Source organism: Cherax quadricarinatus, chromosome 49, assembly GCF_038502225.1.
Source record: "Cherax quadricarinatus isolate ZL_2023a chromosome 49, ASM3850222v1, whole genome shotgun sequence".
NCBI classification, from domain to species: domain Eukaryota; kingdom Metazoa; phylum Arthropoda; class Malacostraca; order Decapoda; family Parastacidae; genus Cherax; species Cherax quadricarinatus.
In genome coordinates, this window is record NC_091340.1 from 4401971 (window position 1) to 4420066 (window position 18096).

General features: G+C 45.7%; 1 protein-coding gene across 2 annotated transcripts in view; it reads left to right on the plus strand.

The window, feature by feature from the left end:
• The window catches only part of tyn (trynity), a 216269-nt gene that overhangs the window by 114577 nt on the left and 83596 nt on the right, over positions 1-18096 (plus strand). For both annotated transcript variants that reach the window (XM_070095104.1, XM_070095103.1), the window contains exon 2: positions 16298-16358. In XM_070095104.1, coding sequence (XP_069951205.1) covers positions 16298-16358 — 61 coding nt within the window. The remainder of the gene's footprint in view (positions 1-16297; positions 16359-18096) is intronic.

The window sequence follows — 18096 nt, forward strand, 5'->3', positions numbered from 1 at the left end:
AGAGAGAGAGAGAGAGAGAGAGAGAGAGAGAGAGAGAGAGAGAGAAATTATCTGCATTATCAATATGTATGAGTGGATGATTCAAAACCAGAATGATAAAAACTGTCCAAACTCCTAATATTAACAAGGGTTTTAAGCAATATTTTTTTATTAAAACCAAAAAGGCAGAATTTAAATCTTACTGTTAATGTTAATTGATAGTTTTTTTTAATAATACATCGCAAGTTCTGTTATGCACAGGTGTATAGATGGAGTCCTCCCTCTAGGTGTGGGGCACCATATAGATGGAGTCCTCCCTCTAGGTGTGGGGACCCATATAGATGGAGTCCTCCCTCTAGGTGTGGGGCCCCATATAGATGGAGTCCTCCCTCTAGGTGTGGGGCCCCATATAGATGGAGTCCTCCCTCTAGGTGTGGGGCCCCATATAGATGGAGTCCTCCCTCTAGGTGTGGGGCCCCATATAGATGGAGTCCTCCCTCTAGGTGTGGGGACCTATATAGATGGAGTCCTCCCTCTAGGTGTGGGGACCTATATAGATGGAGTCCTCCCTCTAGGTGTGGGGCCCCATATAGATGGAGTCCTCCCTCTAGGTGTGGGGACCCATATAGATGGAGTCCTCCCTCTAGGTGTGGGGACCCATATAGATGGAGTCCTCCCTCTAGGTGTGGGGACCCATATAGATGGAGTCCTCCCTCTAGGTGTGGGGCCCCATATAGATGGAGTCCACCCTCTAGGTGTGGGGACCTATATAGATGGAGTCCTCCCTCTAGGTGTGGGGACCCATATAGATGGAGTCCTCCCTCTAGGTGTGGGGACCTATATAGATGGAGTCCACCCTCTAGGTGTGGGGCCCCATATAGATGGAGTCCTCCCTCTAGGTGTGGGGACCCATATAGATGGAGTCCTCCCTCTAGGTGTGGGGACCTATATAGATGGAGTCCACCCTCTAGGTGTGGGGCCCCATATAGATGGAGTCCTCCCTCTAGGTGTGGGGACCCATATAGATGGAGTCCTCCCTCTAGGTGTGGGGACCTATATAGATGGAGTCCACCCTCTAGGTGTGGGGCCCCATATAGATGGAGTCCTCCCTCTAGGTGTGGGGACCCATATAGATGGAGTCCTCCCTCTAGGTGTGGGGACCTATATAGATGGAGTCCACCCTCTAGGTGTGGGGCCCCATATAGATGGAGTCCTCCCTCTAGGTGTGGGGACCCATATAGATGGAGTCCTCCCTCTAGGTGTGGGGACCTATATAGATGGAGTCCTCCCTCTAGGTGTGGGGCCCCATATAGATGGAGTCCTCCCTCTAGGTGTGGGGACCCATATAGATAGAGTCCTCCCTCTAGGTGTGGGGACCTATATAGATGGAGTCCTCCCTCTAGGTGTGGGGACCTATATAGATGGAGTCCTCCCTCTAGGTGTGGGGCCCCATATAGATGGAGTCCTCCCTCTAGGTGTGGGGACCCATATAGATGGAGTCCTCCCTCTAGGTGTGGGGACCCATATAGATGGAGTCCTCCCTCTAGGTGTGGGGACCCATATAGATGGAGTCCTCCCTCTAGGTGTGGGGACCCATATAGATGGAGTCCTCCCTCTAGGTGTGGGGACCCATATAGATGGAGTCCTCCCTCTAGGTGTGGGGACCCATATAGATGGAGTCCTCCCTCTAGGTGTGGGGCCCCATATAGATGGAGTCCTCCCTCTAGGTGTGGGGCCCCATATAGATGGAGTCCACCCTCTAGGTGTGGGGCCCCATATAGATGGAGTCCACCCTCTAGGTGTGGGGCCCCATATAGATGGAGTCCTCCCTCTAGGTGTGGGGCCCCATATAGATGGAGTCCACCCTCTAGGTGTGGGGCCCCATATAGATGGAGTCCACCCTCTAGGTGTGGGGCCCCATATAGATGGAGTCCTCCCTCTAGGTGTGGGGACCCATATAGATGGAGTCCTCCCTCTAGGTGTGGAGACCCATATAGATGGAGTCCACCCTCTAGGTGTGGGGACCCATATAGATGGAGTTCTCTCTCTAGGTGTGGGGCCCCATATAGATGGAGTCCTCCCTCTAGGTGTGGGGCCCCATATAGATGGAGTCCTCCCTCTAGGTGTGGGGGCCCCATATGGATGGAGTCCTCCCTCTAGGTGTGGGGCCCCATATAGATGGAGTCCTCCCTCTAGGTGTGGGGACCCATATAGATGGAGTCCTCCCTCTAGGTGTGGAGACCCATATAGATGGAGTCCTCCCTCTAGGTGTGGGGACCCATATAGATGGAGTCCTCTCTCTAGGTGTGGGGCCCCATATAGATGGAGTCCTCCCTCTAGGTGTGGGGCCCCATATAGATGGAGTCCTCCCTCTAGGTGTGGGGCCCAATATAGATGGAGTCCACCCTCTAGGTGTGGGGACCCATGTAGATGGAGTCCTCCCTCTAGGTGTGGGGCCCCATATGGATGGAGTCCTCCCTCTAGGTGTGGGGCCCCATATAGATGGAGTCCTCCCTCTAGGTGTGGGGCCCCATATGGATGGAGTCCTCCCTCTAGGTGTGGGAACCAATATAGATGGAGTCCTCCTTCTAGGCGTGGGGACCCATATAGATGGAGTCCTCCCTCTAGGTGTGGGGACCCATATAGATGGAGTCCTCCCTCTAGGTGTGGGGACCCATATAGATGGAGTCCTCTCTCTAGGTGTGGGGACCCATATAGATGGAGTCCTCCCTCTAGGTGTGTGGACCTATATAGATGGAGTCCTCCCTCTAGGTGTGGGGACCCATATAGATGGAGTCCTCCCTCTAGGTGTGTGGACCTATATAGATGGAGTCCTCCCTGTAGGTGTTGGGACCTATATAGATGGAGTCCTCCCTCTAGGTGTGGGGGCTCATATAGATGGAGTCCTCCCTCTAGGTGTGTGGACCTATATAGATGGAGTCCTCCCTCTAGGTGTGGGGACCCATATAGATGGAGTCCTCCCTCTAGGTGTGGGGACCTATATAGATGGAGTCCTCCCTCTAGGTGTGGGGACCCATATAGATGGAGTCCTCCCTCTAGGTGTGGGGACCCATATAGATGGAGTCCTCCCTCTAGGTGTGGGGACCCATATAGATGGAGTCCTCCCTCTAGGTGTGGGGACGTATATAGATGGAGTCCTCCCTCTAGGTGTGGGGATCTATATAGATGGAGTCCTCCCTCTAGGTGTGGGGACCTATATAGATGGAGTCCTCCATCTAGGTGTGGGGACCTATATAGATGGAGTCCTCCCTCTAGGTGTGGGGACCCATATAGATGGAGTCCTCCCTCTAGGTGTGGGGCCCTATATAAATGGAGTCCTCCCTCTAGGTGTGGGACCCTATATAAATGGAGTCCTCCCTCTAGGTGTGGGGCCCTATATAAATGGAGTCCTCCCTCTAGGTGTGGGGACCCATATAGATGGAGTCCTCTCTCCAGGTGTGGGGACCCATATAGATGGAGTCCTCCCTCTAGGTGTGGGGCCCCATATAGATGGAGTCCTCCCTCTAGGTGTGGGGCCCTATATAAATGGAGTCCTCCCTCTAGGTGTGGGGACCCATATAGATGGAGTCCTCTCTCCAGGTGTGGGGACCCATATAGATGGAGTCCTCCCTCTAGGTGTGGGGCTCCATATAGATGGAGCCCTCCCTCTAGGTGTGGGGCCCTATATAGATGGAGTCCTCTCTCCAGGTGTGGGGACCCATATAGATGGAGTCCTCCCTCTAGGTGTGGGGACCCATGTAGATGGAGTCCTCCCTCTAGGTGTGGGGACCCATGTAGATGGAGTCCTCTCTCAACGTTTGGGTTTGGGGACCCATATAGATGGGTGTGAAAAAGGCTAAACCTGTAAGAGAGACACATATGAGAGAGACTTACGTATCTGAGAAACAGACTTATATGTGTACGACACTTGTCAGAGGACTTGAGAGATGCTACTTGCTTCGCCTCAAGTAACACAACTTTAGGTAACATGCAAACGGGTCTCTGCTCCTCCCACGCCTCCCACACCACCTCCCACCATACCTCCTCTCACGCCTCCCACCATACCTCCTCTCACACTTCTCACCATACCTCCTCTCACACCTCCCACCATACCTCCTCTCACACCTCCCACCATACCTCCTCTCACACTTCCCACCATATCTCCTCTCAGACCTCCCACCATACCTCCTCTCACACCTCCCACCATACCTCCTCTCACACTTCCCACCATACCTCCTCTCACACCTCCCACCATACCTCCTCTCACGCCTCCCACCATATCTCCTCTCACACCTCCCACCATACCTCCTCTCACACTTCCTACCATACCTTCTCTTACACCTCCCACCACACCTCCTCTTACCCCTCCCACCATACCACCTCTCACACCGCCTCCCACCACATCTCTTCACACACCTCCCACCACACCTCCTACCACATCCCCTCCCACATCTCCCACCACACCTACCACCACACCTCCCATCATCATGGACTTGGCGTCCCTAGTTTTGAAGGTTCTCATTATCCATCCTATCATTTTTTTAGCAGATGCGCTAGATACATTGTTGTGGTCTTTGAAAGTGAGACCCTCTGACATTATCACTCCCAGGTTCTTCACATTAATTTTTCGCTCTATTGTATGGTTAGAATTTGTTGTATACCATGATGCAGTTTTAATTTCCTCAAGTTTCCCATATTTCTCCTCGTTGAACTTCATATTGTTTTGAGTGACCCATTTGAAGATTTGGTTGATGTCCGCTTGGAGTCTTGCAGTGTCTTCGATGGAGGACACTGTCATGGCAGTCCGGGTGTCATCCACAAAGGAAGACACGGAGCTATGGCTTACATCTCTGTCTATGTCAGATATGAGGATGAGGAATAGAATGGGAGCGAGTACTGTGCCTTGTGGAACAGAGATTTTTACTGTAGCTGCCTCGGACTTTACTCTGTTTACTATTACTCTTCGTGTTCTATTTGTCAGGAAGTTACAGATCCATCTACCAACTTTTCTTGTTATTCCTTTATCAAGTATTTTGTGCGCTATTACACCATGGTCACACTTGTCGAAGGCTTTTGCAAAGTCTGTGTATACTACATCTGCATTCTGTTTATCCTCTATAGCATCCAGGACCTTGTCATAGTGGTCCAGTAGCTGGGACAGGCAGGAGCGACCTGCTCTAAACCCGTGTTGCCCTGGGTTGTGCAATTGATGTGGATGGCGATCTTGCTTCTTAGGTGTGTTGAACACCTGATATCTGACTGAAGTGACAATGATAAGTAAGAAACGAGTATATATAGTGGCAGGAGCCAGGTGGACAGCCGCGAGGGTAGTAGTAGTAGTGGTAGTAGTAGTGGTAGTTGTTGTTGTACAGTTGTCTCCAGAATGGGTGTTATCCTGTTAATTAGCAATTTAGATATAGTTTAATTTCCGGACTTTTGATGGATAGTGTTAGTGACAGCAGTTAAGCAGCCTCTACATACACATATATCTTTTTTCTTTAATGACTAGTCTAGCCTCACTGAATTTCATGAGGCGTCCAACATCGCCCTTATGTTGAACCCCCGTGTTTCTACACTCATCACGGTTGCAAGAGTTCATGTGTTCCCTGATGCTAATATCCAGAGATCTGGCTGTTCTTCCCACATATACTTTGTCACAACCCCCACATGGTATAGTGTATACTCCTGCGCCCGAGCCAGAGTCATTCTTGGGTTTCTGTATCAGGTTTCTAATAGCAGTTGAAGAGCTGTTGAATATTTTAGCAAGTTTTCTGTCAAGTGTTTTAGTCGTTGCAATAACGTTTCTAAAATACTTCACAGAAAACTTGCTAGAATATCCACCAGCTTTTGAACTTCTATTAGAAACCTGGTGCAGAAACCCAAGACAGAGTACTCTGTAAGATGTATCGCAAGACACAGCACTCTGTAAGATGTATCGCAAGACACAGCACTCTGTAAGATGTATCACAAGACACAGCACTCTGTAAGATGTATCGCAAGACACAGCACTCTGTAAGATGTATCACAAGACACAGCACTCTGTAAGATGTATCGCAAGACACAGCACTCTGTAAGATGTATCGCAAGACAGCACTCTGTAAGATGTATCGCAAGACAGAGCACTCTGTAAGATGTATCGCAAGACAGAGCACTCTGTAAGATGTATCGCAAGACACAGCACTCTGTAAGATGTATCGCAAGACACAGCACTCGTTGTCAAGCCCTAAATAACTGTGTGACTCTTGTGGGTTTAGCGTTGGTTATGATTATATTACTGAATGACTGAGGAAGATTGTAGTGATCTTACAATGTAGATAAATTGTTCAGAGAACCGACACATGTTGATCAATTTATCAATTTTCGGTTCTCTGAACCATTTACCTACATTCCTGTCAGACACATTAACATCTTGGCATCTTCACACAGGGAATTCTACGCTTCCCTAAACCTATAGACATGACCTTCTTCCACCTGTGGATTTGTCCAAGGTGACGCCGCCTACGACTGCTTCACCTCACCTGTGCTGTATTCTTATCAAGATTGATGGACTGATTATATCGACTCCAGGCTGAGGGACTGATTACCTCAAACGCCTTCTGACCTTCAATACTCTTCTTCGTATTGGGCTGATGAAGCCACTGTGTTGCGACACGTTTTCACAGTAAAGACACACAAGTGTTGAAGATTTGATCTTGTTGTGTTTATCCCAGCCTCTGTCGCAGTCTGGTGTCGAGACAACCATCTCTCTCTAAACCTTCAACAGCTGCTGAGTTCGTTGTAATATGCAGGCTCATGTGTGCTCAGAAAAGGGTGTTGACACGTGTACGTATATGCACACAGCAGCATAAACACACCCATACACCCACACATCCACAAAGAAAGAGAGAGAGAAAGATCTGCGCCACAAAGGAACCATTGGTAATGATAATTGACCAGCTGGAGCGTCTTTATCTGCTCTGATTCTCCGGATAACGGGACATCTTTCTGCATCACATGTCTGTCTGTAAAACACACACACACACACACACACACGGAGGCTCAGAAACGCGGGGAGCAAGACTGACGGAGAACACAATGAAACAACCTCACGAAATAGCATAAAAAAAAAAGCACCAATCCATTCAGGAAATGAACCAGCACATCTACACTAGTCTTACTTCAAACAAATCAGGCATTAGTAACTACACTGTCCTAAGCTTTAACATTTTTTATTATCGAATCGGCCGTCTCCCACCAAGGCAGGGTGGCCTTGGTGGGAGAAGGCCGCTGTGATAATCACTGTCTTGCCAGAGGCGCGCTTACACTACAGTTATAAAACTGCAACATTAACACCCCTCCTTCAGAGTGCAGACACTGTTCTTCCCATCTCCAGGACTCAAGTCCGGCCTGCCGGTTTCCCTGAATCCCTTCTTAAATGTTACCTTGCTCACACTCAGCAGCACATCAAGTCACAAAAACCATTTGTCACTACTTGCCTCTATTTAACACGATCACGCTTGCTTGCAGGAAGTCCAAGCCCTTCGCACACAAAACCTCCTTTACCCCTTCCCTCCAACCTTTAATAGGCCAACCTCTACTCCACCTTCCTTCCACTATAGATTTTTACACTCTCGAAGTCATTCTCTCTTGTTCCATCCTCTCTACATGTCCGAAGCACCCTAACAACCCCTCCTCAGCTCTCTGGATATTAGTTTTGGTAATCCCGCACCGCCTCCTAAACTCCAAACTACAAATTATCTGCATAATATTCACACCACACATTGCCTCAGACTTGACATCTACACTGCCTCCAGCCTTCTCCTTGTTGCAACATTCACCACCCATATTACACACCCATATAAGAGAGTTCGCATAGCTGTACTCATATACACCTTGTCAGAAATTAACAGAGAGAGAGAAGGTAATGAGAGAGAAACTCAGACACAAGAAACGGTGACTATTCATGGATAAGATTCTTCTGAGCGGAATGCAATGGGATAAGGTTTCATTAGATGGGATAAACAATGATATGATAGAGGTACCAAATGATAAAAAGACTTATGGCTACATTTTGGTCCGAATTGGACCATTGATTAGTCACACTGGTCCAAGTCGGACCGAAACGTCGGCATAAGTTTTATTCGCCTATATGTGGGCTATTTGTGTATGGAGGTACTAGGTAAAATATGCCGGGGGTATTTATCAAAGCACGTCCCCAGACATTTACTGACCCCCTTTTGACCGTCAGCCATTGATCGACCCCTTTCGGTAGTCCATCGACTCATGTGGTTCGACATTGACCGATTTTCTGAACTCTGATTTAATCAGATTTTCACATGGACAAAGATTTTATTGTCTGTTACATGTAAATCCTCGACAAGGACTCAGGTATGACGTTACTTAGAACCCAGGTACCCAACACAGCGCCCAGACCTGTCGCCTAGTGTGTTAGGGAGCCCCAACTGGCTGGTGTGCAGCCAGCTGGGGCTCCGGTGAGAAGTCTATCCCAGTTATTAGTCACGATTAATTCTTTCCATATTAGTCATCCTTGGGATTTGATACACAGATCAGAAGGCATCCCGTAGCCCGGTTGGTAGCGCACTCGGCTCAGACAGTGGGTGGTTCGATCCCAGGTACGGGTGGGAACATTTGGGCGTGTCTCTTTAAGATACCTGCTGTCCCTGTTCACCTAGCAGTAAGTAGGTATCTGGGTGTTAGTCGACTGATGTGGGTCGCATCCTGGGGACAAAATTAACCTAATTTGCCAGAAATGCTCGGTATAACAAGGGGCTTGTTATATAGTAGCAGCAGCCACAGAAGCAACCATAGCAGCAGCCACAGCAGCAACCACAGCAGCAGCCACAGCAGCAGCCACAGCAGCAGCCACAGCAGCAGCCACAGCAGCAGCCACAGCAGCAGCCACAGCAGCAGCCACAGCAGCAGCCACAGCAGCAACCACAGCAGCAGCCACAGCAGCAGCCACAGCAGCAGCCACAGCAGCAGCCACAGCAGCAGTAGTGCACGCACACCACCTGCTACCACCACCTAACTGTTTTTCCTCGTAAGTTGGTTTCCCCCATCAGTTCACCCCCCCTCCACCACCAACACCCCCACCAATACCACCACTACCACCACTACCACTACTACCACCATTACCACCACTACCACCACTAGGTGTTCCTCATGACGGAGCAATTGGACCACAATTCTTAAAATCTGCTCAATTTATCACCTACTTACCTCCTGTGAGGCCTTGAACCACCTCACCTAGTTCCATGTAACTAGTTCCAAGCACCTAGTTCCATGCACCTATTTCCATGTACCTAGTTCCATGTACCTAGTTCCAAGCACCTAGCTCCATGTGTCTAGTTCCAAGCACCTAGTTCCATTTACCTAGTTCTAAGCATCTAATTCCATGAATCTAGTTCCATGCACCTAGTTCCAAGCACCTAGTTCCAAGCACCTAGTTCCATGCACCTAGTTCCAAGCACCTAGTTCCAAGCACCTAGTTTCATGCACCTAGTCCCAAGCACCTAGTTCCATGCACCTAGTTTCAAGCACCTAGTTCCATGCACCTAGTCCCAAGCACCTAGTTCCATGCACCTAGTTCCAAGCACCTAATTCCATGCACCTAGTTCGAAGCACCTAGTTCCAAGCACCTAGTTCCAAGCACCTAGTTCCAAGCACCTAGTCCCAAGAACCTAGTTCCATGCACCTAGTTTCAAGCACCTAGTTCCATGTACCTAGCTCCTTGCACCTAGTTCCAAGAACGTAATTCCGTGCACCTAGTTCCATGCACCTATTTCCAAGCACCTAGCTCCAAGCACCTAGCCCCAAGTGTCTAGCTAAGCACTCGTGGTATATTTACTGCACAGGCTCTGTATAGCCCCTACGGCTTTAGCGCTTTCCCCCCTTCCTGATTAAAATAGAATTGCGATGCATTGCTTGAAGGATCCGTGACGTTGCGTAGGTTGAAGCTGCGTAAACGCACATTGCGCTGGATTCTGCGCAGTAACTGGGGAATGCATTTTCTGGTCGGCTTTAAACTTTTAACGCTGACGTGTTTTCCTCAAGGGAGGCATCACCTTGATGTTAGGTTAGGGGAAATATTCGTGTATCAAAAGGTCGGCTGGTGTTATGATGCTCTATCGCCTTTTTCCAACGGTGCAGCGGGCGAAATGTATCCAGTTGGTGCACTGTTTCGCCCCAAGGAGAACATTCTAAGCCATGGCATAAAAGAAACGTTCTCCTGGTAATGACTGGTGTCATATGTGTGTCTTGATGGTGTCAGCAGTGTCAACAGCAGCCACATATAATGTGTAACTGCAGAGGTATTGACAAAGACACTGGAGGGCGAAACGTCTACAAATAAAGACACCTAGATGTTACACATGTGTCTAATTCTTCCTCCTGTCGTTATTGTGCACCATTCATGTACAACATCGTTAAAATAAACTGAAGAACAAAAAAGGTACAATACCGTGACTGGTACAATACACAAACACACATCGCTGCTGGAGTTACTCGTAGATCTGGAACCTCACAGGTCCGTCTCAGATCCAGTCTACCCAGTATTCTCTACCTAACTCTCCACCCTTTGAACACTCATGTACTGTTCGCCGCAGGTAGATCTGTTTGTGACTTGATAAAGCCCACTGTGTGGGCGAAACGTTGTGAATAAAGTATCGCATTATACTGTGTTCGAGTTTATTTCATCCAGGTTTGGCAGTTACTGCATGGAGGATCGATCCTCCACTAATCCTTACGCTAAAAGGACTCAGCTATAACTGAAATAAATTTAACCATCCTCCTTTTTGTCTTATTGTCGACAATTTAACAGATAATTGATTCGCTTTACCGATACCAGTTCGTAAAGTTGCCTGGAAATACTGATCTCAGAGATTTCAACGAGGCGTTGAATAGTGATCTTAACTCGTCCGCGTTCAATATTTTTTTCTGTATCGTATGTTTGCTTACCTGTTTGTACTCACCTATTTGTACCTACCTGTTTGTGCTTATCTATTTGAGGTTGCAGGGGTCGATTCACAGCTCCTGGTCCCTCTTCTTCGCTGGTCGCTACTAGGTTCACTCTCTCTCTCGCCACTCCGTGAGATTTATCGTTACTGTTTATGTGTGTATGTGTGTGTGTGTGTGTGTTTTATCTTCGTTTTCTTTCTTAAGAAAAGTTCAATTGACAAAAGTTAGAGATTGTTTTAAAACGATTTCAGAGGAATTCTCACGATGGGAAATTTTTGATGCTGCTGAGGCAGCCAATAGACAGATTACAGTGTCGACGTGAACTTCCTGGTTAACGGTAGGAAATTTACACACACACACATACACACACACACACACACACACACACACACACACACACACACACACACACACACACACACACACACACCACACACACATAGAGGGATATCTAAGGAAGTGATATTTCAGGAGAGATGAAGAGGGATATCTGATGGCCTGATCCTTCATGAGGGATGCACAGGGATACCTAAATGAGAAAGAGAGTAACGAGTGGGGTCCCACAAGGATGAATATCAAGACCTCTAATGTTCCTAATATACGTCAACAACCTATCAGAAAGTACTCAGTTTTGTGTGTCACTGTCTTCTGATGGTTTAAAACTAATAATAAGAATTAAATTAAGAGGAGACATCAAGAACTCAGACTGTGGATGTGGTCCGAAATGTGACTTCTCGAATTCGGTCAAACCAAACCAAACGTCATGTTAATGGAAGATGAGGGGCAAACCGGACGAAGAGTACAGCAAATATCAGTTGCAACTATCAGAGAATGTACAGGAGCTGAGGGTAAATGTAAGGGCAAATGTGTCAACAGAAATAGGTATGTGTGATGAATGGTTTGAAAAACCGACAAGTTGAAGATTGAGACACTTATGCAGCATATGGGAATCTTTATTCAGGAAACGTTTCGCCACACAGTTGCTTCATCAGTCCAATACAAAGAGGAAGGCGTAAGGAGAGGAGGAGAATGAGGTAATCAGTCCCTCAACCTGGAGTCGATGTGTTCAGTCCATCAATCTTGTAGAATGTACAGCATAGGGCCGTAGACGTGGCTTATATACTGTAGTGAGGTGACGTAAAGCAGGTGGAGGCGGGGTCCCAGGTTGAGGGACTGATTACCTCATTCTCCTCCTCTCCTTACGCCTTCCTCTTTGTATTGGACTGATGAAGCCACTGTGTGGCGAAACGTTTCCTGAATAAAGATTCCCATATGCTGCATAAGTGTCTCAATCTTCAGAAATAGGTATGTAGACCGCATAACGTCAGAAACATAGTCAAGATTAGCGAATCTAAGAACAACATTTGATCAATGTTTCAGAACATTGTCTACGACATGTCGGGCCAGACACCGAGTTCGTGGCGCCAGTATGGAGCCAACACCTGATCAATAACGTATTGCCAAAAATTCAGTTCAAAATATAAACCCTGCCATCACACAGAAATCTAGAGTTAACTACTCTCGTCTACTACTACTGTAACTACCACTACTACTAATACTTCTGCTACTGCTACTGCTGCTACTACTACTACTACTACTTTTATTACTACTACCACCACATATCTTTCACCTCACGTGGTACCTATACACACACACACACAATATATATATATATATATATATATATATATATATATATATATATATATATATATATATATATACAACCACTTTGAAAGAATAGAGAAATTCCAAGCGCTTTCGTGACTACTCACATTATCAAGGAACAATAAAAGTAATGCATTAAAGGAAGGTATATAAAGGGTTTAGACCACACCTCACTATCACATCCCACAACAAAGCAACACCTGACGCGCGACTCATAAGAAAGAGAATACTACAGCAGGCCCGCTGGCCGAACTAGACAGGTCCTTCACACAAACTATTCTACCCAAGAATTAAGAATTTTAAAATTTATTATTTGTCCAATGTATTATTAAATTCTTCCCAAATTCTATTAATTATAAATGAATCTAATTTATATAACCAAAGGAAATATTCATATTATTGTCAAAACTGCTTTTTATGAAACAAGATTCAATTATATTCCTGTCGACCATGGACATATAATTGAATCTTGTTTCATAAAAAGCAGTTTTGACAATAATATGAATATTTCCTTTGGTTTATATAAATTAGATCCATTTATAATTAATAGAATTTGGGAACAATTTAATAATACACACACACACACACACACACACACACACACACACACACACACACACACACACACACACATACACACACACACACGCACACACACGCACACACACACACATATATATATATATATATATATATATATATATATATATATATATATATATATATATATATATATGTATATATATATATATATATATATATATATATATATATATATATATATATATATATATATATATATATATATATATACTCTGTTTCCTTGTGATGTTTGTAACAGCTTGACAAAGCTCCTGGAGAGCGAAACGTTGCCACAATAAAATGTCACATTAATTGCACCTGAGACCATTTATCTCACATAAAAAAACGAGATCTAAAGGTTAGCAACCAAACTAGTACCGGAGCTCAGATGAATGTACTGTGAAGAGAAGTTAAAGGTACTGAACCTGACAACCTTGGTGGGAGGAAAAAGGGGAAATTGATAAAGGGGATTAAGAGAGACACGATAAGCAAATATTGGATAACAGATCTTGGCCTGTAAATGAGCTGAGGTAAGATAACAGGTTTTAATATGCAAATTCACAGTTGTATAATTATTTCTACACCTAAATAACATTGTGACCCGAAGACGTGAGGGAGAAATGAGCTTCCACACGATCCAGGAGAAACAGTTTTGAGTTTCGTACCTTTGGTGGATAAAACTAGTCACGGATACAAAGGCATACTGATGAATAAAGTTCCAACGTTTCGCTCTAGGCTGTGCGAAATGTGTCACCATAAGAGCTTTTCTCTCGGTGTCTTTTCTTCGAAGATGGATTCATGGATGTGTGAGGATTTAACTGTTGTTGGGCTGATAATGTGTAGTAGGAAGTAGGAACAGTGAGTTGTGGATACCTGTATGTGGATACCTGTATGTGGATACCTGTCTGTGGATACCTGTATGTGGATACCTGTCTGTGGATACCTGTATGTGGATACCTGTCTGTGGATACCTGTATGTGGATACCTGTCTGTGGATACCTGTCTGTGGATACCTGTCTGTGGACACCTGTAGGTGGATACCTGTATGTGGATACTTGTCTGTGGATACCTGTATGTGGATACCTGTCTGTGGATACCTGTATATGGATACCTGTATGTGGATACCTGTCTGTGGATACCTGTATGTGGATACCTGTCTGTGGATACCTGTATGTGGATACCTGTCTGTGGATACCTGTATGTGGATACCTGTCTGTGGATACCTGTATGTGGATACCTGTCTGTGGATACCTGTCTGTGGATACCTGTCTGTGGACACCTGTATGTGGATACCTGTCTGTGGATACCTGTATGTGGATACCTGTATGTGGATACTTGTCTGTGGATACCTGTATGTGGATACCTGTCTGTGGATACCTGTATGTGGATACCTGTATGTGGATACCTGTCTGTGGATACCTGTATGTGGATACCTGTATGTGGATACCTGTATGTGGATACCTGTATGTGGATACCTGTCTGTGGATACCTGTATGTGGATACCTGTATGTGGATACCTGTATGTGGATACCTGTATGTGGATACCTGTCTGTGGATACCTGTATGTGGATACCTGTCTGTGGATACCTGTATGTGGATACCTGTATGTGGATACCTGTCTGTGGATACCTGTATGTGGATACCTGTATGTGGATACCTGTATGTGGATACCTGTATGTGGATACCTGTATGTGGATACCTGTCTGTGGATACCTGCCTGTGGATACCTGTATGTGGATACCTGTATGTGGATACCTGTCTGTGGATACCTGTATGTGGATACCTGTCTGTGGATACCTGTCTGTGGATACCTGTCTGTGGATACCTGTCTGTGGATACCTGTCTTTGGATGCCTGTCTGTGGATACCTGTATGTGGATACCTGTCTGTGGATACCTGTCTGTGGATACCTGTCTGTGGATACCTGTCTGTGGATGCCTGTCTGTGGATACCTGCCTGTGGATACCTGTATGTGGATACCTGTATGTGGATACCTGTATGTGGATACCTGTCTGTGGATACCTGTATGTGGATACCTGTCTGTGGATACCTGTCTGTGGATACCTGTCTGTGGATACCTGTCTGTGGATACCTGTCTTTGGATGCCTGTCTGTGGATACCTGTATGTGGATACCTGTCTGTGGATACCTGTCTGTGGATACCTGTCTGTGGATACCTGTCTGTGGATGCCTGTCTGTGGATACCTGTCTGTGGATACCTGTCTGTGGATACTTGGCGTTAATCCGCATTTTGCGAATCAAGTGAATCTTTCTACCTGTGTGTATGTGTGTGTGTGTGTGTGTGTGTGTGTGTGTGTGTGTGTGTGTGTGTGTGTGTGTGTGTGTGTGTGTGTGTGTGTGTGTGTGTGTGTGTGTGTGTGTGTGTATGTGTGTACTCACCTAGTTGTACTCACCTAGTTGAGGTTGCAGGGGTCGAGTCCAAGCTCCTGGCCCCGCCTCTTCACTGGTCGCCACTAGGTCACTCTCCCTGAACCATGAGCTTTATCGTACCTCTGCTTAAAGCTATGTATGGATCCTGCCTCCACTACATCGCTTCCCAAACTATTCCACTTCCTGACTACTCTGTGGCTGAAGAAATACTTCCTAACATCCCTGTGATTCATCTGTATCTTCAACTTCCAACTGTGTCCCCTTGTTACTGTGTCCAATCTCTGGAACATCCTGTCTTTATCCATAGTGTGGGTATTTTAAACTGTTTCTCTCCACGTTGATCTCTATCGTAACCGCTACTGGGCGAAACGTGTCCACTAGCATGTTAACAAGACACAATATACAGTTTATGGCAGTGTATTCTCAAGACGTTTTGCCCACCAGGGACTTTATCTCCGTGAGAAATGATAGTGTGTGTGTGTGTGTGTGTGTGTGTGTGTGTGTGTGTGTGTGTGTGTGTGTGTGTGTGTGTGTGTGTGTGTGTGTGTGTGTGTGTGTGTGTGTGTCTTTGTCTGTGTGTGCGTATGTAAATACCTAAAATTTAGATAGAAATTTACACATGACTGTATACATGCCAGATGCACGCGTGTATAGGTGTATACATGTCAATACACATGTATAGCTATGTACAGCTGTCTAACAAGTATTTTTTTTCCTCGACAGATGTACTCACGGACTCTACTACTGTCCGGGGCGCTGTTCCTCCTCGCAGCAGCTGTCTATGGTGAGTCCTGACTCAGATACGAGAGTCCTTACTCAAGGGTGAGACGTCTATGGTGAGTCCTGACTCCGAGAGTCTTTACTGACGTGAATGAAAGCATAGTGAAAAAGTCTGGCGAAGTGCAAAACGTTTTGGGACTCTTTTACGAGACGTTTCCTTCATTTTTTATGTTTGAGTATGGACACAAAGGCAGCACATTACGATCCTTTAGTGAGGACGTTTCGCTCACACAGTGAACATCAAGTAGCGTGACAGCACTGCTTGTGGATCTGGTTACCACTTGATGAAGACCACTCTATGGGCGAAACGTTGTCAATAAAACACTGTACTATACTGCCTTTGTGTCTTTATCCATAGTGTGGGTATTTTAACTGTTTCTCTCCACGTTGATGTCTATCGTAACCGCTACTGGGCGAAACGTGCCCATTAGCATGTTAACAAGACACAATATACAGTTTATGGCGTTGTATTGACAAGACGTTTTGCCCACCAGGGACTTTATCTCCGTGAGAAATGATAGTTTCTGGTGGGCCAAATGTCTTCTCAGCAAGACACCGTTGTCTCTCATTGACTTGATCGTGTGTGTTAGCTAGGTTAGGTTAGGTTAGGCTAGGTAACTTAAGGTTAGGTTAGGAGGTTAGGTTAGGTTAGGTTAGGTTAGGTTAGGTTAGGTTAGGTTAGGTTAGGTAACTTTAGGTAAGGTAAGGTAAGGTTAGGTTAGGTTAGGTTAGGTTAGGTTAGGTTAGGTAACTTTAGGTAAGGTAAGGTTAGGTTAGGTTAGGTTAGGTTAGGTTAGGTTAGGTTAGGTTAGGTTAGGTTAGGTAACTTAAGGTTAGGTTAGGTTAGGTTAGGTTAGGTTAGGTAACTTTAGGTAAGGTAAGGTAAGGTTAGGTTAGGTTAGGTTAGGTTAGGTTAGGTTAGGTAACTTTAGGTAAGGTAAGGTAAGGTTAGGTTAGGTTAGGTTAGGTTAGGTTAGGTTAGGTAACTTTAGGTAAGGTAAGGTTAGGTTAGGTTAGGTTAGGTTAGGTTAGGTTAGGTTAGGTAACTTAAGGTTAGGTTAGGTTAGGTTAGATTAGGTTAGGTAACTTTAGGTAAGGTAAGGTAAGGTTAGGTTAGGTTAGGTTAGGTAACTTTAGGTAAGGTAAGGTAAGGTTAGGTTAGGTTAGGTTAGGTTAGGTTAGGTAACTTTAGGTAAGGTAAGGTAAGGTTAGGTTAGGTTAGGTTAGGTTAGGTTAGGTTAGGTAACTTAAGGTTAGGTTAGGTTAGGTTAGGTTAGGTTAGGTTAGGTAACTTTAGGTAAGGTAAGGTAAGGTTAGGTTAGGTTAGGTTAGGTTAGGTTAGGTTAGGTTAGGTTAGGTTAGGTTAGGTAACTTTAGGTAAGGTAAGGTTAGGTTAGGTTAGGTTAGGTAAAGTTTGTCAGGAAACAGAACAAGTGCTTCCTGACGCGAGTCTTAGTCATATGATGACCCGCTGTTGGAGCTTTTGATCATCTGACCGAGGCCTTCCGCTGGCTTACCCCTCCACTCCTTTACAACTTATAGTTATAATTATAACCACTAATAGGAGAAAATGAAAGACAAACAACGTAATGCACAATTTGTGTGATGAATCACTAAATAAAACAGATATGTGAAAAGATTTCGGGGGGATGGTGACTGTAAGAAGGACAGTATTACTGGAAGGTGACGTGTGTACAGGAGAGAGACTTGTGCTGCAGTGACCAAAATGGAGGAGCTTGGGA